This window comes from Strongyloides ratti (genome assembly GCF_001040885.1).
Source record: "Strongyloides ratti genome assembly S_ratti_ED321, chromosome : 1".
In the NCBI taxonomy this organism is placed as follows: domain Eukaryota; kingdom Metazoa; phylum Nematoda; class Chromadorea; order Rhabditida; family Strongyloididae; genus Strongyloides; species Strongyloides ratti.
Window position 1 is genome coordinate 2,316,873 of NC_037307.1, and position 26,563 is coordinate 2,343,435.

The window sequence follows — 26,563 nt, forward strand, 5'->3', positions numbered from 1 at the left end:
TAAATTTTCTACCAAAATATTCAACATATAAAAAGTTTTTTCACAGAGAAAAAAAAATCTATCTTTCTAGTGTTTTTCAATAACTAAAAAATTTTAATTATTTCTTCATGTACCATAATGATCAAATAGGATAAAAAAATAGGAGTTTTTTTCTCTTTATTTATTAACAAAAGTAAACTAATTAAGTTAATTATTTTGGTAATAAATTGTTAAATTCCTACATTAAAAATTAGTAAAAAATTTTATTTTAAAAAAAGTTATGCATAATACAATTTAATATTATACAAATAAAAAATTGCTAAAGAGCACTTTTTTTTGAAAATTGTAAATGAGATTACATGAAAAATGTTAACTGCTGAAAACTTTAAAGATCGACTAATCTATGGTGTGTAAAAAAGTTTTTAATGCAATTAATAACAAACAATCAAAGCATCTCTTTCAACTCCTACTCCAATATATTTTACTGGAACCTGGACGAAATTTTCAATATATTTAACATATTTTTGGCAGTTCTCTGGAAGTTGATCAAAAGATCTTGCATTAGAAGTATCACAATTCCAACCTGGCATTGAAATGTACTCTGTCTCAACTCTATCCCAATCATCAGCAAGAGCTGGTGGCTCTGAAATTGGAATACCATTAAGTTTGTAACCAATACAAACTTTAATTTCATTAAATGTATCAAGAATATCAACTTTTGTCAATGCAATTTGAGTAAGTCCATTTATAATTGCTGTTCTTTTGAGGAGGAAAAGATCAAGCCATCCACATCTTCTTTTACGTCCAGTTGTAACACCAAATTCATGTCCAACAGATTGAAGTTTTTCACCAATCTCATTAATTTGTTCAGTTGGGAATGGGCCCGTTCCGACACGTGTTTGGTAAGCTTTAACTACTCCAATAACTTCAGTAATAGAAGTTGGAGGAATTCCTAAACCAGTACATGCACCACCAACAGTTGAGTTGGAAGAAGTGACAAATGGATATGTTCCAAAATCAATGTCAAGAAGAGTACCATTAGCACCTTCAACTAAGATGCTCTTACCTTCAAGGCGAGCATTATCTAAATATCCCGCTGTATCAGTAACAATATTTAATTTACGTAATTTTTCAGCATATACTTTAAGATGTTTTAATTCTTCATTAACATCAATAACAATATTTGGAAATTGTTTGCAATAATGTTCAACAAGTGTTTTGTATTTTCTTGAAAATTCATCGAAATCACCCAAAATATCAATAACTCTAAGTCCATTTCTAAAACATTTTGATGAATATGTTGGACCAATTCCTCTGTTAGTTGTACCAATTTTAGCACTATCAGAAAGTTTTTCTTCCTGTCGACCATCAACCTGAGAATGAATTCCTAAAACAAGATGAGCTCTATTTGATACAAGTATTCTTTTTTCCCATCCTTTAATTTGATCAATACCATTATGTATGATTTCATCAAAAAAAGCACCAATATTAAAAACAATTCCATTTCCAATAACATTCATACAAGTATCATTACAAACTCCTGACGGTAAAAGATGAAAATCATATTTTTTTCCATTAACAACAACAGTGTGTCCAGCATTATTTCCTCCTTGACAACGAGCCGTTATATCATACTATAAAAATACATATATATATAATGATAATTTTTTCCTTTTTTTTATTATTATTATTACCTTTGATCCACTATTAATTAAATAGTCAATGATTTTTCCTTTTCCTTCATCACCCCACTGGGCGCCAAGTAAAACATGAACAGGGGAACGTTTAGCAGGAGTTATACTACTCATTATCAATTACTAAAAGTACTTAAACTCATTAAATAAATATTACACAAAATTTTAAATAATATAAAAAGTATTAAAAAAATAATTTAACATTTTACTATCACTAAACGTCTGATTTATAGTTTAAATAAAAATTCAAGCAAATAAAAACAGGAAATCGCTCTAAGATGGCAAAAGTTGGACCATAGTTACGCAAAATCAAATCGCAAAATGACAACTCTGTACATTTCGGTTATATAACCCCCCAATAAAAATGATAGAAAATAGTTAATAATTGATAAAATTTTCTCAAATAAAGTACAAATCATAAATAACTTTTTTCACATATTAACTGTAAAAAATTGTAAACATATAGGGATTTGATAATTGAGTCATTTTTTTTTCACTTATGATAAAATTTTATAATAAATTTAATTTTTTTAGTTTTTCTAACATAAAAAAACACGGGGAATCAGAAAAAAAAATTTTTTTAATTTTTAAAACAATAATTTTTTAAGAAATTTAAAAAAAAATAAATAATTTTTAAAAAAATTTAATAAAATTTGAAAAAATTTTCTTATATTTTTTTTTGTCGTTTATATCAAATTATTACCAATGGTTATTTTAACTAAAAAGAAATAACTTATAAAAAAATAAAAAATATATCAATCTGATAAAAAAATAATTAATTCTAAGTAATTTTCAATCAAAAATGACAAGGGGACACCAACTTTAGAATTCAAACAATTGCTATTTTAACTAAAAATAAAAAGCTAGAAAAAAAAAAATTTTTTTTTTTTTAAAATTTTCAAAAAAAATACCAATATGATAAAAAAAAATGCTTAAAACGTATTTTTTAATCAAAATAAACAAGGGGGAACCTTATCTAAAATTCAACCTTAATTTTTTTAAAATTATTTGATAAAGTTGTTGATGAAAAAGCTGCCAACAAATTTTTTTTAAATTATAGAATAATTCCTGAAAATAAGGAATGCAGCAATGAACATCAAATGAAATTGCAGTTTGGGAAGCAGATTCGTTGAAGATGCTACATGAAACAATGTAGAGCAGAATCTGGAGTAGGAATTGGTACTTGGTTTCAAGATACCAGGATCCCCTTCCAGACAGCAGTTTTATTCATTTATTTGGGGGAGGGGGGTGGATATAACTGAAAAGTACCGACAACTCTTTACTGTTTCTTCAACCCAAACCATGTATAAAATTTTATATCACGCGTGGTAATTAAACAAATTAATATAATTTATATATTATAATATTTGTAATAATAAATAAATGTTTTAAAGATGTTTAAAAAAAAAACAAACAAAAGAACACCTTTTAAGAAAAATAGATTAAAGGGCAGCCGCCATTTTCTGAAACATTATAATATAAAATTAAGAAAAAGAAAGACAAGATGTTGTAATTTATGAGTTGTAATTAAGAATAATTCTTAAAATCATGAGAGAAATAAGTTTGTAAATTTATAGAATGAACTAGAGATGAGAATCTTCGTCTACTATCTAATGTTTTAATAGGCTTTAAATTTTCTTTACATATTGTAATGTTGATATAAATTAAAGAAACAAAGTTAAATATTTCAACGACGTTCTAATTCATACTTTAAAAAAAAAATTAAAATATTCTCTTACACATCAATAGTTTATCAAAAAAAAAAAAAGTCGAAGTTATGTTTTAGTAAGGAATATATTTAAATGTGTCTATGTTTATATTATGATTTATTATTTTTATATTATAAAATATTATTTAACAATTATATCATTGATATGCGACACATTTTAAAATATTTTATTCAAACATTCTTTTCTCTTTTTTTTTCTTCTGTAAGTAATTTTATTTTATTCTTTCACATAAATAATTTTACTTTTTTTATATATATCCTATTGAAACTTAGTTTTTAAAAGGAAAGGTTAATTATTTAATTTTATGAATTATGATTCTTGGCCTATCAACATATAATCTTTTTATACTTTTAATAAATATTTTATAATAAGTTTTATAATGTGACTACGATATGTTATTTTTAATGCTCTTTTTATTTAAATTAAAATATAGAAAAATAGTGCAATTAGAAACTGATAATGTTAAATGATAAGAATAACATTATATTATCTAAATAATAATTAAAAGAAAATTAAAAGGTAAAATAAAAACATTAAATATTAGTTAGTTACTTTTAACCCACACCTAAAAATGAACATTATTTAAAAGTATTAACAAATATATAATATATGTTTTAATGATATGGTATAAGAGAGAAAAATAAATGAACATTTGATGACAATTATGTGTTTTGTTCATGATTTAATAATTCCAACTACTAACTTATTTCTTAATTAATTTTTATATCTTATCTTTTTATAAAGATATAATTATAAAAATATTTTACCTATTTATCACGTGCCTTTAATACCAAAGTGACGATATTTTAAAGAGTTGTATATAATTGACAAAATCTATTGATTAAGCAATATATATATATAAAATATATAATATAATTATTATTCAAAGATAATAATATATAATATATATATATATTTCTTAATTTTTTTTTTTACTACTAAAAAATTATGAATATATCTTTATTTAAAATTCCAATAGATTTAAAATTAATTTTCTATAGATTAAAAACATTTACAGCTCAGCAGGCTGCATCAGCATTAAGACCTTTTTATTTTGAAGTTCATCCAGATCGTTTTCCTAATGATCCTATTGTAAGACAAAAAAATGAAAAAAATTTACAAATTTTTAATGGATACTTAAATGAATTATTTCCTACATCAAAAAAATTAAAACCAATAGAAGTTCATTTTTCTATAAAATGTAAAAAAACAGAAGTATTTAAAAATATTAGTATTCCATTATGTAGTAATGATCCAAAAACAATTGTTAGAACAGCATTACAAAAATGTAATTTAAATACAGATAAAGTACCAAAATCAGTGGATGATGAAAAAATGAAAAATGGTGGGTTATATATTTCACCTACTGATAAGATGAATGCTGATATGATTTGGCGCGATTTACATGCTGAGTATTATAAAAAGAAAAAAAAAGGACAATCATCAAATAATGAATTATTGAATGTCTTATCAAAAAATCGTGACATTGTTTTTGAAAAAATGAAATCATGGGAACATATGCAAGAAATTTGTAAAGATGAAATTGAACATTTAAAACGGGTTGTTGGTATAAAAAGGGTAATCTGGAATTTATCATGGGAACAATCTTACATGAAACGTTGTTTAATGGGAGTTTCGTTTATGTATAGAGATGCAAATGATAGTATTAAAAAAGATATTATTTTAGCATTAAATAATTGTACATTACTTTTTGGACGTGGCAGTTATATTACGTGTGATGGAAATATACAATTTGGTGCAGATGATGTACCTCAGAAATGGTTAGAACTTTGTATGTCAATTAATATTAAAAGAAAAGAATTATCCTTATTTATTGAAATTCATAATAAGTTAAAATCATTATTAGGAGAAGAATCAAAATTGATATATAATAAAGATGGATGTCTTTCAAAAACAATTCATGAATATAAAAATTTATATTTACGATTATCTAATAGAAATAAAAATGAATTACAGGAATTACAAGAATTATTAAAAGGTATTACAATAGAAGTTGTATCATCATATGATGAATTAAATATAAATAAATGTGGTCATTTTTTTATTCCATGTAATGTTGAATTTTTATTTTTAAAAGATTACATAAAAAAAAATATTGGTGTTAGCAAGTATCTTTCTGAAAAATATACCTTAAAGATGATTGAAGCAGAAACATTAAAAAATAGTTGCAAAAGAATATTGCAATTAAAAAATTTAACATGGGATGATAATATATTAATGGAAGATTTAAGAAAATGTATCTTAAGATTAGAGGAGTCAGATGAAAGTATTAAAAACTTGATAATTGGTATGAACGTCATAATATCAACAAATCCAAAAATTACCGTTTTAAATGATGGAACTGTATCAATTCCAATAAATTGGATATAAATTTCATTTAATTTGTCATTCCTATTTAATTTTTAAATTGTCTTCAATAATTACTCATTATAAATACTTTTTTTTTTTTAAAATCATTTACGATATATTTTTTTTTATAATTTGTTTGTTTCATTTAATTAATTTAATTATTGACCACGTTGGAACATTTATGTATTAGTCAAATTTAACAACCAATTATGAAATTATAAACACAAGAGATAAAAAAATGTTTTTATTTAATATATATCAAAAAAAAAATTTAAATTTAGTTATAAAGTAAAGAAAAATTATCATTTTTATTTTAACAATTATAATTAAAAATAATTACTTTGATAATTTTGTTTGAGTAGAAATGTTAGAGTCTCCGTTAATTTGTTTACCAACTAAATCAAACATAATTTTTACAGTATCTTTCAAATTATATTGTGCTTTCCATTGCCAATCATTTCTTGCCAATGAATCATTCAAACTTCTTGGCCATGTTTCTGCAATACCTTGTCGTATTGGACAAATTTTGTAATCAATCTCAAAATTTGGCATTATTTTTCTTATCTCAGCACTAATTTCTTCAGGAGTAAATGAAAATCCAGTTACATTATATGTTCTTAATGATAACTTTTCTTTTGGTGCTGCTAAAAACTATAAAAAGAAATTATATATATATATTTTTAAGATAAAATAATTTATTTATTAAACATACCATTACAACACTAGCCATACAATCACTATCATACATCATTGGAAGTTTTGTATCTGGTTTAAGGTAACATGTATGCTTACCGTACTTAATAGCATCAAAAAATATCTTTATAGCATAGTCTGTTGTACCACCACCTGGTTTTGCTGCACTTATTATTCCAGGAAATCTAAGAGATCGAAAATCTACACCATATTTTTCATAATAATATTCTCCTAGTAATTCAGCATAAACTTTTGTTACTCCATATATAGTTCTTGGCCTTTGAATTGTAAGATCTGGTGTATCATCAAGTTGTGATGTAGGACCAAATGCACCAATAGTTGAAGGAATAAAAACTTGTAATTTATGTGTTCTTGCAACTTCAAGTACATTCTGTACACCGGTTCCATTAACTTGTAAAGCAAGTGGAACATTTTGTTCTCCTATAGCTGACAATAAAGCAGAAAAATGAATAATTGTATCAATTTCATTATTTACAACAGCTTCTTCAATAGAATTTTTATCAATTATATTTAAATATTGAAATGGTGCTATAAAAGAAAATTTTTTTTCAAATATATATATTGATAAAGAAAAATAATTTACTTACCTAAATGTCTATTTTCATAACCAAGTTTATTAATATCAGAAAGAATAATATTATTATGACCAAAGATGTCTCTAAGTATAGTAGCTAAATTTTTTCCCAATTGTCCTAATCCACCTGTTATTAAAATTCTTTTTCCTGTATCCGTACAATTTTTTATTTGCACTAAACTTTTTAATTGCCCAGTAAGGAGTGAATAATTTCTTTTAAAAAAAATATTATTCATTATTGATAAAAAAAATAAAAGAATAAAACCACTAAAATAAAAAATAAAATTTATAAAATATTTTTTAATAAATAATAAAATATATAATTTTTTTTTTTTGATATATTAACATGTGCTAACTAAAACATCATGAAACTTATTGTAGAAAAATTTTCTAAATATAAATATTACTTTCAGAGATCAAATGATAAACGATCTAATTAACGAGGGACTAAAGTTATATAAAGTATTTCTGCCCCCATATATTACATCTTAAAATAATGTAATTAAATGTACATTAGGTTGAAACTTGATTTTAATTTGTATTCAGACTATTTTGATGTATGGGTTTTCAAAATTTTTATCTATACTGATATGTAAATTAGACAAGAAACAATAGAAAAAGTGACAAACTTGTTTATTTATATAGGTACATGCATCAAGTTGTATAATATTTTAAATTATTTCCTTCAACTTTAACTTTATTAATATCATATAAATTAGAAATGCACGTGCAACTTGATTTTAATACTGTTTCAAATATATCAAAAAAAAAGGAAACATTATTATTTTAAAGTTTATTTAATATTTCAGACATACTGAATATTGTTAAAGTGATAAAAATTACAATTTATCAAATAATTTGTTAAAAATCTTTTTAAAAAAAAGGTAATAAAAAAAATCAAGGAATGTTAAAAATTCAAACATTTTAAAAATTGTAATGAAATATTTTTTTTATATTTACAAGTTTAATATCATTCTTATGCAATCCATAATTTTGCAATATAAATTTCAATTTAACCAAATAATTTTTGAAACATTAAATTATTTCTATATTCTAAATTTTGGTTACTACTTCTTTTTCCCCATACACCTCCTATTCCAGCCCATGATGGTTTGGCAATTGGTACAAATGATTCATAATCATTACTTTCAAATTTACGTTTCTCAAAAAAATTATCATTCTTAAAAAATTGCTTATTATCATTCATATTCTTTAAATATTGTAATCCATAATCATTATAAGCATTTGAAAGAAAGTTTTCATCTTTAATACAAAAGAATTTTTTTTAATTAAAAAAAAAGAAATTTTTTGTTATAAATTACCTTGATATTTGTTGTTGGAGTCAAATGGCAAAACTAACGTTTAAAAAAAAATTTTTTTTAATAGAAAATATTAAATTTAAACAAACCTTCATTTTCACACAACAATAATAATACAATTAAGAAGAAAATTGTCACAAAATATACTCTCGTCATAATTTAAATTATAAAATTTATTATAATGATAAATATATATGATATTTTTTAATACTAAAAAAAAGATCTAAATACATTAATTATTTTAGGAGGAGATAATTAAAATAAAAAATAGAATAATTAAAGTTAAGAATATATTTTAGTATACTCATGAGAAATATTTGGAAAAAAAAATATCATATAAGAATAATATTGTTGTGAAAAAAAAAAATTTATCAATTAAGTTATATTATTTTATGCATAATATATAAAAATAGATGTAAAAACTTATTATATTAATATAATATTTTTTTGTATATACAAAACAATTTAATTATTATTTATATCTTTAGAATTTCTTTTCAAATGTAAAAATTTAAAATACTTTACATGAGCATAATTTTTTTTCTAATAAATTTTAATTTAAATGAAAGTTACCACGGTTTTAAAAAATTTTTATATAAAGTTAATTCTCAAAATAGAAAAACGAAACAATCATTATTTCATCACGTAGAATGAGAATATTAATATGCATACGTAATCACATAATGAAATATGATAATGGATATTATTTTTTTTATTCAATGTAATGTTTAATTAAGTATTTAACCAAGGATTTATACAGAAATACATACTTTTGACATAAATTAAATTTTTTTATCTGTTATTGAATGTTATTGTAATATAAATGTTTTTTTGATTTCATATTCATTCTTTCAAAGCTTCTTTTATGTCTACAGTCTTTTTCTTCAGCATTCCTAAATCCAATTTCCATATTAATAGTACCAATATCAAAGTATAACTTTTTACTAATATCATGAATATATTTAGGTGGTATATGAAATGTCGCTTTTCTAGCACAAGTATTTTTAGTATTTCCACAATAATGATAAATTTTTAAAATTGGTTCAATTTCCATTTCTTCAATTGTTGCACCACGAATTTCAAAAAAACCATCTTCATCAGTTACCGTAACACCCAGTAAATCATTTTTATCAGGATCTTAATTATTTTTTTTTTCATTATTAGAATTTTAAAAAAAAAATAAAAAGCTTACATATATCTACGTCAACAAGTTTAATTTTCGCATTAACGATGGGAAAACCAGAACACATAAGTTTTCCTTTAGCCCCAACTGCTTGCAACTTGGTAAAATTATTATTTGAAGAAGCATTAATAGAAAAAAGATATATCAAAAAAAATACTAAAAACATTTTTAACTGGAAAAATAAAAATAAAACTTTTTGCTTAACATTATATGTCAATTTAATGATACTTTAAATTATTTCATGGATCGTGAGAAATATTTCCTTGATATATATAACGATATTACTTTTAAATTTACTGATAAGAGTCATCCATAACATAAAAATGTACCATATTTAATACATTGAATTATATATATATATACATTCATTATTTACTTAGCAAACACCAATACTTTACAATTTTTTAATTTCAAATGTAAAACAACAAAAATTATTATATTATCAATCATGGTTTAACTATATTATAATGATAAGGAAAAATAAAGATGATAAAATGAGACCGCCTTGTTTCATCAAGTAAAAAAATCTACAACTTCTAAATATTTATGTGTGGATTCTTGATACATTGGAAAAATTATTGTTTGTTATAAAAAGTAAAGAAGTATTTAATAATTTTCAAGAAAAGATAATATTCTTATTGAGGATAAAAGTTTCTCCCCATCACTTTTATTTATTTATTTTTTGTTAAAATAAAAATTTTTTTTTGTTTCTCAAGGATATAGATAATACAATAGAAAATGACTCGAAAATTATGAATGATATAACAAACAGTGAAAGTAAAGATATAATCTGTAAAAGATATTCCCGAGTTTGATAAGAAATATGATATCTTAAGAAATTTTAAATGGAATATATTGAAATAATAGTGCTATAAAATAAATTGAGTATAAGTGGAATTGTCGAAAGAATACTATACATACTTCTGAAGGGAAACTTTACTAATTATTAATATGATTTAAATAACTTTTTAATTTTAAAAATTTCCACTATATTTTGTTCTTTATATTAAAAAAAGTTGTTTAATAAAAAATAATTTTTCAATGTTTTAATTTTGTTTTATTTGTATTGTTAGTTAGTTTGTTATAGACTATAAATAAATATATATTCTTTAAAAATTTATAATTAAAATCAAATACTAAAAAACATTTCTAATACTGATAAGTTTTTACTAGAATATAATTTAGATATTTAATTGTAGTCTGGTATAATGATACTGTCAATTTAAAATAATAAAATTCTTGATTATTTTATACATCAATCTCTACATACTTTAATAATTAATAACTTTAATTTTTTCAATAAATGAACAACACTCTTTTAATTAAATATAATATTACTTTTATATAAAAAAAACTTTTATTTCTAACTTTGACAAATTAAAAATTATTAATCATTATAAAATACAGAAAAAAAAAACATTGATTTAACAAATTGTACAACAACAACATTTGCCTTTTTTACTTTTTAATTTCTTCTTTTGATTAGGATCATCAACAACTGGAGAATTTTGTAGTGGTGATCTGTTTGTAGAGTCATCAAGTAGCTTTTTGTTGTCTACATCATTTTGATTAAGTGTCGTTTCCAATATTTCTTCACTTTTCAATAATAACTTTTCTTCACTTTCAACATTTGTAATGACGTCAACTAAATTATCCTCCTTAATTATCTTATCATCCTCTTTAAGATAATTAACTATAATAGACTTATCATTAACATCATCATCCATTTTAATATCAATGGTTGGGAGAGACTCTAATTTTGTATCATTATCAAATACATTCACCATTTTAGCAGAAATTTCCTCAAATTTTTCTTTTCTAGATTCTTCAATAGAAGTTTGAAGGAGTGTCTTTTCTAACATATCATTTTCCTCATTTAAAATATCAATATCACCAACAGAATCATAGTCAGATGCTGGTGATACATCAACAAAATGTTCACCAGAATTTTCAGTTGTAGAAGCATTACTACTATCAGAGGCTGAAGAACATGAATAATCAGATGGAATTTTAACATGTTCCTCATAAATTTCTGGTGTAGTTGGATCTTTCAAAACTAATCCTTTTTTATCTAATGTGTAGTAAAAGAAGTTTCTTTTAACAAAATTTTCTGCAACTTCTCTCCAACTACATCCAAATTCTCTTACAGGGTCAACTTTCATTTCAAAAAATTCATTAATTAAATTATCTAAGTTATCAATTGGAATACTTTCCATACCTTCTTCAATAAGACTTTGAAGTCTTGAACAGATAAAAATCTCTAAAGCATCACCTGGATCTTCAGTACCAATTGCATTGAGATGTTCAGTAAAAGAAAGTTCTCCATAAACATTATTAACTTTATTAGATTCATTTTCTTTATCACTATCATCAATTAAAATATCACCACCAGCAACAATTGCTTCTAATTTATCTTCAATTTCTTTTTCATGTTCTAAAGTACATGGTTTATCAATAGATGAACTATCTTCAGAAATATCTACATTAAACTCAAGATCTTTGGAGGATAAAAAAACTTCTTTTGTATCAGAAATATTAACTTTAAATTTTGTAGCAATCATACTAATAATAATATCTCTAGATTCTTCTGTATTATAATTTATAGCATCAAATATTAAAGCTTTCATTCCACAATCATTAGTAAATTGTTGAGCCAAATCAGCCAATGGAATTTGACTACCACCTCTTAATTCAATTTCAGTTTCATAAAATGATATCTCTTTCATAATAAGATCATGATTATTTTTTACATAATCTAGTGGTTGTTTTAATTTTTTAAAATTTTCATTATCATTCTCAATATTGGTAGGTAAATTATTAACAGGTGTAACATTTTCTTTATTAAAAGATTTATCACCACTTCCAAGCATATGATTTATTGTAACATTATCACATTTTTTATCATAAGGTGAAAGGAGTCCACAAAATCTTGTCTCAATAATAGCTCTTCTCGTCAAACCATTGGTATTTGCAATCTTATTCAATTCATCTAAAGTTAAACTTCTTCCTGTTACTTTATTATATTGAGTTCTTATTTTTGTCCATGAAATAGGTCCACCATTTTTTGTTTTAAGTGTTGACAAAACTTTAACAAAAGCATCAAATTCTGATCCATCAAATGATATTTTTTGTTGTTGACGACGTGATAAAGAACTACGACTTCTAACTAGACGATCTGTATTAATGGTGTTTGTCGGCATATTTTTCGGACAAAATCTAAAAAAAAAAAAAAATAAATATAAATAATAATTATATATATATATATATATAAAGAGAGACGATTATTATAGAAAATGAAAACATAATAACAATTGAAAATGTATATATAAATATTATTTATAGTTTCAAATGTCCATTTATTTAAGGTAATAATATATAATACAGACAAAATATACTAAAAGTTCCTTTAATCTCTATTTAAATGAATTGATATATATTATTTATATACGTGCATATATATATATATATAAACTACTGATCAAATTTGATAACTCTCTTCCTCTTAATTATCTAAAAATGTTAACAATAATATTTAAAGTACTTTAAATACCTAAAACTGAGACAAAGTAAATGTGCCTATATATATTATAAGTCAGTAAAAATAGACTTGCCCGCGCTAAATACTACAAAGAACTTTTAACAAAGTTTGATAAAAATTTTTAACACCACAAATTTACTTTTAAAATAACATTTCAACTTAAGAATCATCCAAATTATAGTTTCAATAAAAATTAGATTAAAATATTATTACAATAATTTAGTAAAAAAAAAAAAAACTCTTAATAATAATAATAAATAATAATTTTTTTTTTCCTACCGAGAACTTTTTCAGTATTAATATATATATATCTGACCTTTAAGTGTATATGTAATAAAATAAAAAGAAGAGTTACAAATGTAATCAAAGTGATGAAAATTTTTTTTTCTTTTCTATGTTAAAATTTATTATAACCCATACCTGTAACTATTTGGTAATATATGCTACTACAATACATATATTTATAATTAATTATATATTTTAGAAAAGATTAAATTATTAAAATTAAGAAACAAATACATTGGATTAAAATTTGATATAATACTAGTAGTAGACAACTTTTTCTATAGTTTAATTAATTTTTAAATAACATATTTAGAGATTACTAAGTATAAGTTAAAAGTGATAATTGACATATTAATAAAATAATTATTAGTAAATTTTTAACTAAAAATTGGGTTAATTATAGTGATAAAAAAAATATTTATAAGGATAAGTAAAAGTTAAATAGTTGAGTGACTTATATATTTTTTTCATATAATAAAATACCAATTATTTATAAAAATAAATTTAATAGTTAAATTATTATAAAAAAAAGTACAAATAAGTTATAAAATAAAATTGAAAGAACCTACTAGTAGTAAAATGTGTTGTCATAACTCACTTTTTGGAGTTAGTAATTATAACCGCCAATCAAATTGTGAATGTCTAACATACATGTGACAAAATGTAGAAAAATGAAGTTTAATGTTTTTATTAAAGTATAACAACTTATACTATGCACTTACACTATAGTACTTTTATCGTTTAGATTTGTGGATAAATTTTCACACAAATCAGTAGAAATCAAAATTTCACTTTGTAAATGCCATTTTATAAAATTAGTTATATAATCTTCTTGGTATCCGGTAAAATTTTTATTAATACAATTGATACGATAATGAAGTTGTGAAGATGAAATAGGATAATGTTCATTAATTGTTGACAAAATGACATTACGAAGTTTTTTATGCTTAGATTGAGATTTTTGTTTTGAATATTGTGATGGCATAATATTTAACCAAAAAATATATTTTATAGTGAGAAATATTTTATCTTAAAATTTTAGAATAAAAGTTAGAGAAATAAAAATTTTATTTTCTGAAAATAAATTTTTTAAAAGACATGATGGAGTTTATAAATTGTGCAAAAATATTATTTTTATAAGATATTTATATATATTTGTTAAGTTAAGAAGCTTGAAAAATGTATCAATAAAAGTATATATATGTATATATATATATATTTTTAAATTGCCGAAAATGAGTAATAATCAAGTTTATAAACTTGAAATGATATTTTATTAATTTATTATAAATTAAAATAAATCTTTTTAATTAATTTCTTATAGTAGTAATTAAAATTTAACATTTCAACAAAAAAGATAATAAACAAAAAAGAAAAACTTAAATTTTATAATTATCAAAGTTATATATATATATATATATAGACAATAAAAAGTTTAAATAAATTAACAAAAGAAGCGATAAAATTTTTATTTAAAATACTATGAAATGCAAGACTTCTTTAGTTTAAGATAAGATATATAAATATAAAATTCTAAATAAAAATATTGTCTTTTAAATTTGAGATTATGTTATATAAAAGTAAGCATAAGTTTGTAGGACTTTAGTCAATGGAAGTCTTATGTTTCATTTACAATATATAAATTATTTATTGAATTATACTTCTTTTTTTCACTATATAATATCATGATGTAAAATATTTAATTTTTATAAATGATGTATCTTATTTTATTTAATAAAATAAATATACATTAATAATTATTTATGGTAAATTTACAATTATATCTTTATTAATATTATATTATATATTGGATAGAAAATATAAAAGAATTATATTTGCCAGGAGAAGACTTTTTTGTATTAATATATATATAAATATATATATATAACATAATAAAGAATGTAAAGAGAATAAAATGGTACCCGTTTTATATCATATTATCAAAAAGATTTTTACAATATTTATGTTTCTTTTTTCTTTAATTATCACTACCAACAATTGGTTTTCTAGAACCAGCTTCATATCCAAGTAATGTTGCTTCTTCATCTCCTTTTTCATTACTTGGTTTATAAAAAACACTTAATTGTGAATTTTTTTGATCAGATGTTTTAATTTCTGATAATCTTTTTATTGACTGATAAGGTGGGAAAACATTTAATGTCACAGAATCAACTGGTATTTTTTCTTCATATGGCATATTAATAGATCCTGATGTTGTTGACATTGTCATATTTGAAATTGACTGAGGCAACAAACCATCCTCTTCACTTTCATGATGAATAGATGATGACATATGAAAATTTTGTGGAGCATTATATGTATTTATTTCATTTACTTTATGCATCATTGGAGGTAAAGGTTCATGTTTTAATGATTGTTCTGATAAAACATCCTCAAGAACATAAACAATTTCAGAAAATGTTGGTCTATCATCTTGATATGTATTCCAACATTTTAACATTAAATTATAAATTTGTTTTGGTGTTCCTGTTGGTGGTTCTAATCTTCCACCAGAAACAACCAATTGCATAACTTCTTGATTATTTCTTCCTGGATATGGTAAATAACCCATTGAAAATATTTCCCATAATAAAATACCATATGCCCAAGCATCACTTTTAGAAGTAAATATACCATCTAAAAATGCTTCACATGGCATCCATTTAACAGGAAGCATAGCTTTACCACCTTTTCTATAATAATCAGATTTGTAAATATCTCTTGCCATACCAAAATCTGCTATTTTAGCAATTCTATTATTTCTATTACAACCACCAATAAGACAATTTCTTGCAGCAATATCTCTATGAATAAATTTATTTTGTTCTAAATATTCACATCCTTTAGCTATTTGATAAGCAAGATAAACTAAATCATACATTATTAATGGTTCATCACTTTTATATAATAATTTTGTATTATTTGATATTCTTTTATCAGGACGATTATCTCTTAAAAAACTTTTTAAATCACCACCATCTAAAAGTTCAAGAACTAAACATTTAGGTGATTCATCTAATATACAACCAAAAAATTGAACAATATTAGGATGATTAAAACGACTCATAGTAAATCCCTCCAATGCAAAATCTTCTATACCATCCTGTGTTGCTGTTGGAAGGAGTGTCTTTATAGCAACTGGTATTTCAGCTTTACCAACAAATAAAACACCTTCATAAACTTCACCAAATGCACCTTGTCCAATTAATTGTTTAAATGTTAAATCAGATCGTTGAATTTGTGGTATAGTTGCCAGAGCAGCTGGAGGTAATCCACCAATAGATTCATAAATTGGTGAAAGTTGATTTACAAAAAAGTCTAATGATTGTGAATTATTTAATGTACCATTAAAAATAAGTTTGTTATCTTTTCTTTTTTTTGCAAAACAATATTTTTTTAAGAAAAGTAATATTAATATAAAAAGAAGCATTCCTGTAATAAGAATAAGAATAATATATTTCCATGTTGATATTATACTATAAAAAAATGTTTCAATATTATTTTCTATAAAATATTCTCCATTACAATCACCAATTTTTTCTTTAACTTCTTTTCCATTATCACATTGACATATTTCTTTAATACCATCATTTCCATAATTTTGAACAAATCTACAAACAGCTGGTTTTAAACAATCTAACTTACATGTATAAACTAATACATATCCATCACCATTATTATCACCAATATCATTTTTATATTTTAATTTTTTATCTAAAATAAAACTTAAACCACCAGAACCATGAGTATTATTTCCAGATGGACCACCTATAAAACCACCACCACCAGCACCAGATGTTGCACAGGATGCTCCACCACCACCAAAACCTCCATAAATATTCCAATGAAAACCTTGTGAACAATAACCACCAGAAGAATTTTTTAAATTTATTATACCATTATTTGTTGGGCATATTTTATCTTTACATTCAATATTAATTTTATCAAAAATACTACCACCATGACCTGCTTTCCAATTATTATATGAAATTGTTTTTAATAATTTAAAATGTTTATTTTTATCAAATAAAACACCTCCATCTGTTCCAATTGTATCATCTTTTTCTAAAATAACATTAGCATAAATTTCTGGTACAATTCCACCACCACCACCAGCAACAGCAAAAACTTTATTACCATCAAACATAACAGTTCCTCCACCACCAGATGTTGCAGGAATTTCAAGAATTCTTCTTAAATTTTCATCCATATTTGAGAATAACTCTTCAGCTATTTTAGGATTTCCAGAACATGCAATTTTTTTTCCTTCATTAATCATTTCAGAGGATAAATTTGTTGAAATATTACTAATATTCATACATGGAGTATTACCTTTTTCTCCAATAATAAATGTTAATACAGTATTTATGGTATAATTTTTATAAAATGAAATACATCCACCATTATTAGAATATCTTTGAAATGGTAATTTACCACCACTACCACCACATAATTTAATATAATATTCTGTTGTCATGGGAAGTGTTAAACTTTTAAAATTATTTTTTTCAACAATAACATTTTTATAAATATTTTCATTATTAGGATCTTGTTTTGTTGAAATATTATAAACAAATGGTATATAATCATCTTCTTCATTTTTTGTATCAATAAAACAACCAGGTGTTAATGATATATCATCAAGTGCAAATGATATTGCCATATCAAGAACAGGAGAATTAGTAAATGCTATACGATAAGATTTTCCCTGTCTAGGAATTTTTATTGATGCCTTCTCCCATAAACAATGTGATGATGATGATGAAAATTCACGATGAAATAAGGCATTCCAAATATCTGTTGTATATTTTGGTATTGAATTATTTTCAATAAAAACTTTTAATGATGGTACTGTTGTTCCATAGTAACAATAAAAAAAATTTAAACGACAACTTTCATATAATGGAGATGTTGGATCATCTATAAGTGGAGACATTGGTGGAAATAATGGTGATTTTAATATTGATTTTGTTTTTGATAATAAATCTGTATTTTGATATGTTCTCCATAAAAAATGTCCTGATTTATTAAATTTACTAAATGTATGATCATGAAATGGTATTCTTTTCATATCTCCTTCTATTTTTAATGCTCCATTTATGTCAACTAAACTATATGATGGAGTACTATTAACAATTAATTTTTTATCTTCATAAAATTCTTGAATCCATCCATCACATCCAATAATATTATCAATTGAATTACTTGATATCTCAAAGTTACATCTTCCACCTGGTGGAACAATAGTACAATTATGTAATACATGATCTTCATCATCACCCTCTGGACAATCAATTGACATATCACATATCTGATCATATTCAATACATTTAACATTTCTTGCATGTCCATTAAATGAACTTTTACATTTATATTTTTTTGTATGTTTACTTTCACAATTACCTTCTTCAAATGTTTCTTCATCACATTTATAAAGAATAATATCATCTATAAAACATTCTGTAGGACCATTTGTATGACATTCTATACGTACTCTTGTTGGATGTGATATACCACCAATTTCAACAATACCCTCTTGCCATGAATCACGTATACTACTTTTTGAATGAAAAACTTTATGTTGAATAGGATTAGAATATATCATATCATCATCATAAGTATAATCATCAAAAATATTATTATTATCAATTGTATTAACATTTTCTGAAGTTAATGTTTTTTGTTGTGTTGTAACAGTAATACTACTTCCAGCTCTTCCAATAATTTTATATTTAAATTTTAATTCACATTTTGGTGAAGTATATTGAAAATAAGGTGAAATAATCATACCAATATCATTTTGATTAGTAAATGTTCCATTAAAATAAGCAAAATGTGTTGTTTGCCTATCTCTTACACCAAGTATTTTTAAAAAATTACTTTCTCCTACTCCATCCTTTTCATTTCCAAATACCCAAAGACATTCTTTTTCAAAATTACAATTACCTTCTAAAAATAATTAAAAAAAATAATAATAATATTATCAATAAATAATATATAATAGATAAATTTTTTATAAAATTTATATATTCACAACATACCATCACTTCCATGAATAGATATAACAAAAAAATATAAAATTATAAAACAACTAAAAAATATGTGCATATCTCTTCATTGATCTTTTTATAATAATATATAAGTTATTTAATGTAATATTTAACTTCAAATTAATTAACTAAATATATCTAAGCTTATAATATTAGTAGTATCAAATATTAAAACAAAGTGTAATACACAAGATCTATTTGTGAATCTCTATATCTGTTCATATCAATACACTTTATATCTTTCTACATCTAATAACTTTACAATATAATAAATAATGCCATCATTGAACAGTTGTCTATAGAAAAATACATCATTATCAATAAATACTTTAGCTTAAGTGATAAATTTAACAAAGCTATTTTAAAAAGTAATAATATATATTATGATAAATATTGTGTTGAAAATTGAGTTTATCGAAAAAAAAAAAAATAGACAAAAAAACTACATATAATTTTTTTACCTACCATCTGTAAATAATGTCGGAGGTAAAATTGTTGAATTATCCTCACAAATAATTAAACTTTTTTTCACTGGTAAAGAGTACCGATACCAAAGTACTTTATTTTCTTTAACAAAATTTTCAATTAAATTATCATTTCCATTAATTTTATTAGTAACATTACCATTAACCTTAATTTTTTTATAAATTGTTATATTTTTTTTAAAAAATTGTGAATAACAGCACTTATCTTTATCCTCCTCCTGGCACTCTCCAATAACATCAATTTTCCATCCATTATTATTAATATCTAATTTATTATTACAAGTATCTTCTAATTCAATCATTTTTTTCATAATATTGACATCATCCATCTTTTTTTTATTACCATTTGTAAAAATATAATATTTTGAATTCAAATTATTATCATAGTAAATATCATCATAAAATATCTCTGCATTATCCGGGAATTTGTTACATAAGAAATCTTTGTCATGTGAAGATGAATATCTTCTTAATAAGGAATAAAATATAAATATGAAAATATTTTTTAATTTCATTGTAATATTTTTTTTATAGTAAAAAATATATATATTTATATATAAAAATTAATATATATAAATAAGTAAAAAAATTTTTAAATACCTTAAATAAATTTTTATTTATATAACTTTATAAAAATATATAAATATCGTATTAAAAGTACAATATATAAAAAAAAAATTATTTCAAAATGTTAAAAAAAGAATAATATTTCATGTTAACAATAAAAAGAAAAAAGAAATATTTTTTTTTTAATAAAAATACTAAAGATTTTAATTAAAAAGAAAATTATACGACATATAAATATATAAATATTATATATTATATTTTATATCCGTATAAGCATAACTCTTCACCACCTTTTTTTTATTAAAAAAGCTTAAAGCATAATATTAATTATAACATATTAATATATTTATATATGCATGAAAAGATTTAATAATTTGCAACATAATATATGTATATATATATATATCCATGATAAAGTTTTATATTTATCTCCTTTTTTAAACTACAGTATAATTAATTATATAAATATTAAAGAAATATTTAATTTTAAATATATTTATAAAAAAAAAATTAATTTTAAAATGACTTAATATTATTAATTATTATTGATACCATTTTAAGTGTTGCTAAAGGTGAATCATATGCAACCATATGTCCTGCTCTCATAATATACCAAAGTTGAAAATTAGAATATTTTTTATAAAAACCTGCTGTTTGTTGAGATTGTTTAAGTAAATATGGAACTTTAGGTGTACTATAAAAATTTAACATACCTTTCCATGTTAATTTTTCTATCCATTTATTTACACCTAATGTGTCACATATTAAATCCATTTGTCCATTATATACTGTTACATTGACATTATTTAATAATAAATAATCAACAGTTACATAATTTGGTTTCATAAAATCACCAGATTGATTATCAAATACATCACCACTTTGTCCACCAAATATGACAGATGTTGGAATAATACCAAATTTTTTTCTACCTTTTGTATTCATAAAATCAGATAATGCATCATTTTGAAGGGGTGAAACATAATGATTATATAATTTTTCAATATTTTTATTATTACTTGAAAGTTTTTTAATACTTGTTGACCAGTCATCAGTACCAGAATTTTTTAATATATTATACCATGAAACACCATTTGTTAAGTCACCTATAATATTTTCCATATCACCCCAACAATTTGTTGCATCAGAAAATTTTCCCCCATCAACTAACTTTTGACATTCATTAGCTTTACTTTTTGCTATAGATAAATCTCTATCATCAAGAAAAGATAAAGAATAAAGGTATTCAGGCCATGTATTAACAAAATCCATTGCACTTATCCATGAATCACCTAAAGCAACCCCACTAAAATTAATATCTATTTCTTTATTTCTAATTGCATTAAAAAGGTATCTTGAAAATTCTGCAGCCATCTTACCACCATAAGATTCACAAAAAATATGAAATGGTCTTTTTTTATATTCTGGATGTTGATTATTAAAAAAATCTTTAGCCCATACTAATAAATCACTAGCAATCTCTCCAACATTTTTTGTATATTTACTAGAATCATCAACATATGAAAAACCAGAACCAACTGGATTGTCAACAAAAACAACATCCGAAATTTGTAACCATGTATAATTTCTATCATTTCCATTTAAATCTTTTGGTCCTAGCTCTTCAAGATTACCAAATCCTGTTGAGGAGGCTCCTGGACCACCTTGTAACCATAATATTAATGGTCTTTTACTTTCTGGGGTATCATTTTTTGCTGCAAATAACCACCAAAATGTATGTGCACCATCTCTTATATCAGTATATCCCCAATCTTCAAAATATTCAACAACACCAGATAAGGTATTAACTTTATCTGATGATTTAAAACCATTAACAATTAAAAAGGGTAATATAAAAAATTTAATTAAAAATTGAAAAGTAAATATCATCTAAAAATAAATATTATTATCATTATAAAAGAATATTCAATAAAATTAAAGGTATTGAAATATAAGAGTAATCAAAATATATTGTAGTGTCAATCAAAGATGTGTAATATAATCTAATCGGTTAATAAATGTTCATTAACCTGAAGTATAATAGGCTAATTAATTTTAACTATACTTAATATATTGATATAGATAATAATAAAATGTTAAAAAAATAGAAAAAAAAAACTCTAATTTTTTTTATCATATTTAATTTATAAATTATTTTAATTTATATTTTTTTATAATAAAATATATTTATTAAATTTTGATATCTAAATTTCATAAAATTATTATTAATTAATAAAAGTTAATTATTTTATTATCTATTAAAATTACATATATATTATGGTAAATTTATATTTCAATCTTATCTAATTTTATAATTTAAACTCATTCAAATTATAAATATAATTTTCCCTGACATAAAATGAAAAATAATTCTAGTCTTTTAAATTATTATTATTCTTATATAGAAAAAAAAAATATATTAAAATAAATTATTTTATAACAAAAATCATTATTTTAATAATACAATAAAATACTTAATGAATATATAAACTAAACATTACTTTAAATAAAACATTTTTATTTTAATTAAGTATATTTATAATATATTAATTATTTCAAGTTAATGAAAACAAATTTTTAATTAACTTTAATAAGAATATATTAATGATACTAAATTCTATTTAAAATATATATAGAAAACTTATACTTCAATTGAGTGAAAAAAAAAATTTTTTTTTTAAATATTAATATAAAATATTTAATTGGGTAATTATAATTATTTGTAGAAATGACACAAACTTTATATCAAAATTATGCTTGATAAAGGTATTTCTTTGTTAAATTATAATTATATACATATACATTAATAATAATAAATTTAATGTTAATAGAAAGCATTACTACATTTTTCATGCCTACCTGTCACAATTAATATAAATGTTACATACTTCTAACTGTTTAATAATGCTATAAAATGTTAGTTAAAACATACAATATTTAATCTATAAATAAAAGCATTCTTGAGATCAAAAAGATAATACAATCAACAATCTTAATTAGCATCAATAAAAAAAGCATGCTGTCATACTTTGTTTTTTTTTTCCTAATTTTTTTTTTTAAAAAGATTAATAATCTTATAAATATATATATTATAATTAAATACAATAATAATTGTACTTACTTTTAATTTTGTATTAAAAAATTTGAATGATTTATTAATATAAAAGTTATCTTATTTATTGTAAAAAAAAAAAAAGTTATTACTACAATATATAATAATATATAATGATGGATCTCTTATTTTTAACTGGTATAATTTTTACAACAATTATTTTTGGTTTATTGGCAGGAATGGTAGTTGGATATTGTATGATTATATTAAAAAAATGGTGGATAAATAAAAAATACAAAAAGTAAGTAAAATATAAAAAATTACCAAGTAAAAAAGTAATTAATTATTTATTTTTTTTATTTTTCTAGATCAGTAACACCTTTTAGTGGTGTACCATGTTCAATAAAATTACAGGATAAAGATATTATTGAATTAGAAATGTTACCAGATAATTATTTTTCATTTGGAAGGATGTCAGAATCTTGGCAATTTACTTATGATGATGATGATATTTGTAATGATGATGAAGATGATGATGATGAAAAAAATTTGTTTAGTGGAAATTATAAAATTTTAAAAAATTCTTTTATTGATATTGAAAAGAAAGAAAAAATTGGTAATCAAGAAAAATGGATAGGTGAATCAAAATCATCTGGACAATCATTTTTATAGAAAAAAAAATGTCAATCAAAATTGTATGTTCAAGTATTTGTAAAAAGTTGTTAAAAAGAAGTAACGACACCTACTGATATATAATTCACAATTCTTTTTTATACATACGTAAAATCTAATATCTTATCATTTAAACAATCATAAATGACATAAGCCATTTTTGACTATTTAATAAACCACTTTCTTATTTTGATATTATATATTCACTCTTATCACATAGATATTTTTTCATCTTAAAATTTGTCAACTAGTGTATAATTTTTTTTTATTTATATAAACATATATACATATATATATATGTATATATATTTATTTATAAATATATATATATACATTAATTACCGTTAAAAAGATATCTTTCACCTATCTCATTTAATAAATAAAGATAATTGAAATGAGATGTCTATTTTAAATTAGTATATGCCATTCATTTGTTCCATTTTTAATAATAATAAATATTTTAATAATATTATAAAAATAATTTGATATTTCATTTATTTTTATAATTTATTTACTTTTAAGATGGTTAGCAAGAATGAAAAAATTGAGGAATGTAAAAAAGTTCTTGCTATAACAAAACGTATTCCTAAAGATGTTAAAAGACATTGTGGTGTTTGCAGACAACATGGTTTAATATATGAAACTAGAGGCCATCTATGTGAATTTAAAAATTGTTCTTGTGATAAGGTAATTGACAAATGTAACATACTTATTATTTATTTATATTTATTTTTTTTACCTTTTTATTCTTGAAAAATAATTATATAATTATCTTATCTATATTATAGTGTAAACTTATTAAATTAAGAAGAGATATCATGTCAACACAAATAAAAATAAGGAGAGCACAAGATAAAAGATTTCAAAGAACAAATGATCCTGAAAAAGCTGATATTATTATTGATGATATTGATGATGGTAAAATGAAAGGAAAAAAGAAAAATACATGTTATTTTTGTCAAAAATGTAAAAATCATAGTAAAATAGTATGGAAAAAAGATCATAAAAAAAATTGTCCATATAATAATTGTACATGTGAATCTTGTGAATTAATTGAGACACGACGTAAACTTGATCAAGAAATTAAAATAAAATTTAACAATAAAAAAAAGGAAATGGATAGTGTTGTAATGTTTAATGGTAATGAAAATATTTATATGAAAAATGAAAATATTACTCCAAATATTGTTTCACATTATACTTCATTACCAAATAATTATGGAGAAGAGGTGTTATTTCAAAATTATTTTATTGCCTTAAATAATTTTAATATCCTTCTAACTAAATATAATCAAAATTTTAGTATGTGAAAAAAACAAATATCAATTATATCGGTAATTGTTTTTTCCATAAAAAATTTTTTATCTATTTCCTCATCATACTTTTTATTAAGGTTACCGCTTAGGTCAATTAATGCCATAGCGGTAAATGTTCCTTTTTTCTTTGCGTAATCTTTACTAATTACCACATTATATATCTCTTACACCGGTATTAGATAAAATGGTTTTTTTTTTTTTTTCTGTTAAAAGAAAACTTTTGCTTTTGTCTTTTTTTAAAGAATATCTATGACCTGTTATAGGAAGATCAAAAGAAGTTTTTTTTAATGACAGTTGATTTGTTAATCTTTAAAATTTTTAATAAAATGATATTGGCAATTCATCAATCAATTTCTTTATCTTGTAAACATGTAATATATAATAAAGTTATTTATATTCAATTTATATTAATTTAAACAATACAAATAATCTTCCATCTGTCGACATACATATAAATAAATTTATTTTCATTAACACAAATCATGTTACTTTTTCAAGTTAGCTTTTCATATCATAAAGTGTCAACATAATAACTCTAAAATAACCAATTACCTCTTTTTATTTAATAATTTTGTATGAATAATTTTATAGAAAATTATGATGAAGAAGTCAATTATCATATAGATATGAATGATATAATCTAAATATAAAAACAATAGTTAACCTTTTTTATACCTCACTTTAATATAATCAACATAATCTTGACAGTTAATTATGATGTAATGAAGTATAATCTCCAGCTTCAACTCTATTTTTGTTGGTTATTGTTAATTTGTTGAAAAGAAATTATCAAATAAACACCTGTTATAAAAATAACATTAGATGTGTAAAAAGAAATGCTTTCTATTATATACATATATATATATATATATAAGTATATAAAAATGATAAATGTACTTGTTGAGAAGATAACATTTTGACATGTCAACTACTGTAATGGAAGGTAAATTAAATTTATAGACATCATGTTATTTTACTTTTTATCTTGATATTTAATAAAACTATCATTAATCTTGGGAGTTAATGTTAAAAAGG

At 22.2% G+C, this 26,563-nt stretch overlaps 11 protein-coding genes across 11 annotated transcripts; 3 read left to right on the top strand and 8 right to left on the bottom strand.

The window, feature by feature from the left end:
- Positions 1-410: 410 nt before the first annotated feature.
- Positions 411-1,787, bottom strand: SRAE_1000072000 (Adenylosuccinate synthetase family and P-loop containing nucleoside triphosphate hydrolase domain-containing protein; the record flags this gene model as incomplete). The annotated part of the gene is made up of 2 exons (XM_024647587.1): positions 411-1,613; positions 1,674-1,787. The coding sequence occupies 2 exons, from the start codon at positions 1,785-1,787 to the stop codon at positions 411-413; spliced, it is 1,317 nt and encodes a 438-aa protein (XP_024501649.1).
- A 2,564-nt stretch (positions 1,788-4,351) lies between these two features.
- On the top strand, positions 4,352-5,794 carry SRAE_1000072100 (T-cell activation inhibitor, mitochondrial; the record flags this gene model as incomplete). Its single annotated transcript, XM_024647588.1, has 1 exon — positions 4,352-5,794. One exon carries the CDS (start codon positions 4,352-4,354, stop codon positions 5,792-5,794), a length of 1,443 nt encoding a protein of 480 aa, XP_024501650.1.
- Positions 5,795-6,109: 315 nt separating this feature from the next.
- SRAE_1000072200 (NAD-dependent epimerase/dehydratase domain and NAD(P)-binding domain-containing protein) lies at positions 6,110-7,297 on the bottom strand (the record flags this gene model as incomplete). Its single annotated transcript, XM_024647589.1, has 3 exons — positions 6,110-6,424; positions 6,486-7,015; positions 7,075-7,297. 3 exons carry the CDS (start codon positions 7,295-7,297, stop codon positions 6,110-6,112), a joined length of 1,068 nt encoding a protein of 355 aa, XP_024501651.1.
- Positions 7,298-8,073: 776 nt separating this feature from the next.
- SRAE_1000072300 (Hypothetical protein) lies at positions 8,074-8,536 on the bottom strand (the record flags this gene model as incomplete). The annotated part of the gene is made up of 3 exons (XM_024647590.1): positions 8,074-8,324; positions 8,384-8,416; positions 8,470-8,536. The coding sequence occupies 3 exons, from the start codon at positions 8,534-8,536 to the stop codon at positions 8,074-8,076; spliced, it is 351 nt and encodes a 116-aa protein (XP_024501652.1).
- Positions 8,537-9,179: 643 nt separating this feature from the next.
- Positions 9,180-9,729, bottom strand: SRAE_1000072400 (Transthyretin-like family-containing protein; the record flags this gene model as incomplete). The annotated part of the gene is made up of 2 exons (XM_024647591.1): positions 9,180-9,517; positions 9,573-9,729. 2 exons carry the CDS (start codon positions 9,727-9,729, stop codon positions 9,180-9,182), a joined length of 495 nt encoding a protein of 164 aa, XP_024501653.1.
- A 1,258-nt stretch (positions 9,730-10,987) lies between these two features.
- SRAE_1000072500 (Hypothetical protein) lies at positions 10,988-14,371 on the bottom strand (the record flags this gene model as incomplete). Its single annotated transcript, XM_024647592.1, has 2 exons — positions 10,988-12,779; positions 14,109-14,371. 2 exons carry the CDS (start codon positions 14,369-14,371, stop codon positions 10,988-10,990), a joined length of 2,055 nt encoding a protein of 684 aa, XP_024501654.1.
- Positions 14,372-15,364: 993 nt separating this feature from the next.
- On the bottom strand, positions 15,365-19,494 carry SRAE_1000072600 (Alk; the record flags this gene model as incomplete). The annotated part of the gene is made up of 2 exons (XM_024647593.1): positions 15,365-19,335; positions 19,428-19,494. The coding sequence occupies 2 exons, from the start codon at positions 19,492-19,494 to the stop codon at positions 15,365-15,367; spliced, it is 4,038 nt and encodes a 1,345-aa protein (XP_024501655.1).
- Positions 19,495-19,893: 399 nt separating this feature from the next.
- On the bottom strand, positions 19,894-20,250 carry SRAE_1000072700 (Hypothetical protein; the record flags this gene model as incomplete). The annotated part of the gene is made up of 1 exon (XM_024647594.1): positions 19,894-20,250. One exon carries the CDS (start codon positions 20,248-20,250, stop codon positions 19,894-19,896), a length of 357 nt encoding a protein of 118 aa, XP_024501656.1.
- A 754-nt stretch (positions 20,251-21,004) lies between these two features.
- Positions 21,005-22,378, bottom strand: SRAE_1000072800 (Retinoid-inducible serine carboxypeptidase; the record flags this gene model as incomplete). The annotated part of the gene is made up of 1 exon (XM_024647595.1): positions 21,005-22,378. The coding sequence occupies one exon, from the start codon at positions 22,376-22,378 to the stop codon at positions 21,005-21,007; it is 1,374 nt and encodes a 457-aa protein (XP_024501657.1).
- A 1,335-nt stretch (positions 22,379-23,713) lies between these two features.
- On the top strand, positions 23,714-24,212 carry SRAE_1000072900 (Hypothetical protein; the record flags this gene model as incomplete). Its single annotated transcript, XM_024647596.1, has 2 exons — positions 23,714-23,841; positions 23,909-24,212. The coding sequence occupies 2 exons, from the start codon at positions 23,714-23,716 to the stop codon at positions 24,210-24,212; spliced, it is 432 nt and encodes a 143-aa protein (XP_024501658.1).
- An 8-nt stretch (positions 24,213-24,220) lies between these two features.
- Positions 24,221-25,522, top strand: SRAE_1000073000 (DM DNA-binding domain-containing protein; the record flags this gene model as incomplete). Its single annotated transcript, XM_024647598.1, has 3 exons — positions 24,221-24,235; positions 24,735-24,899; positions 25,001-25,522. 3 exons carry the CDS (start codon positions 24,221-24,223, stop codon positions 25,520-25,522), a joined length of 702 nt encoding a protein of 233 aa, XP_024501659.1.
- Positions 25,523-26,563: the final 1,041 nt, after the last annotated feature.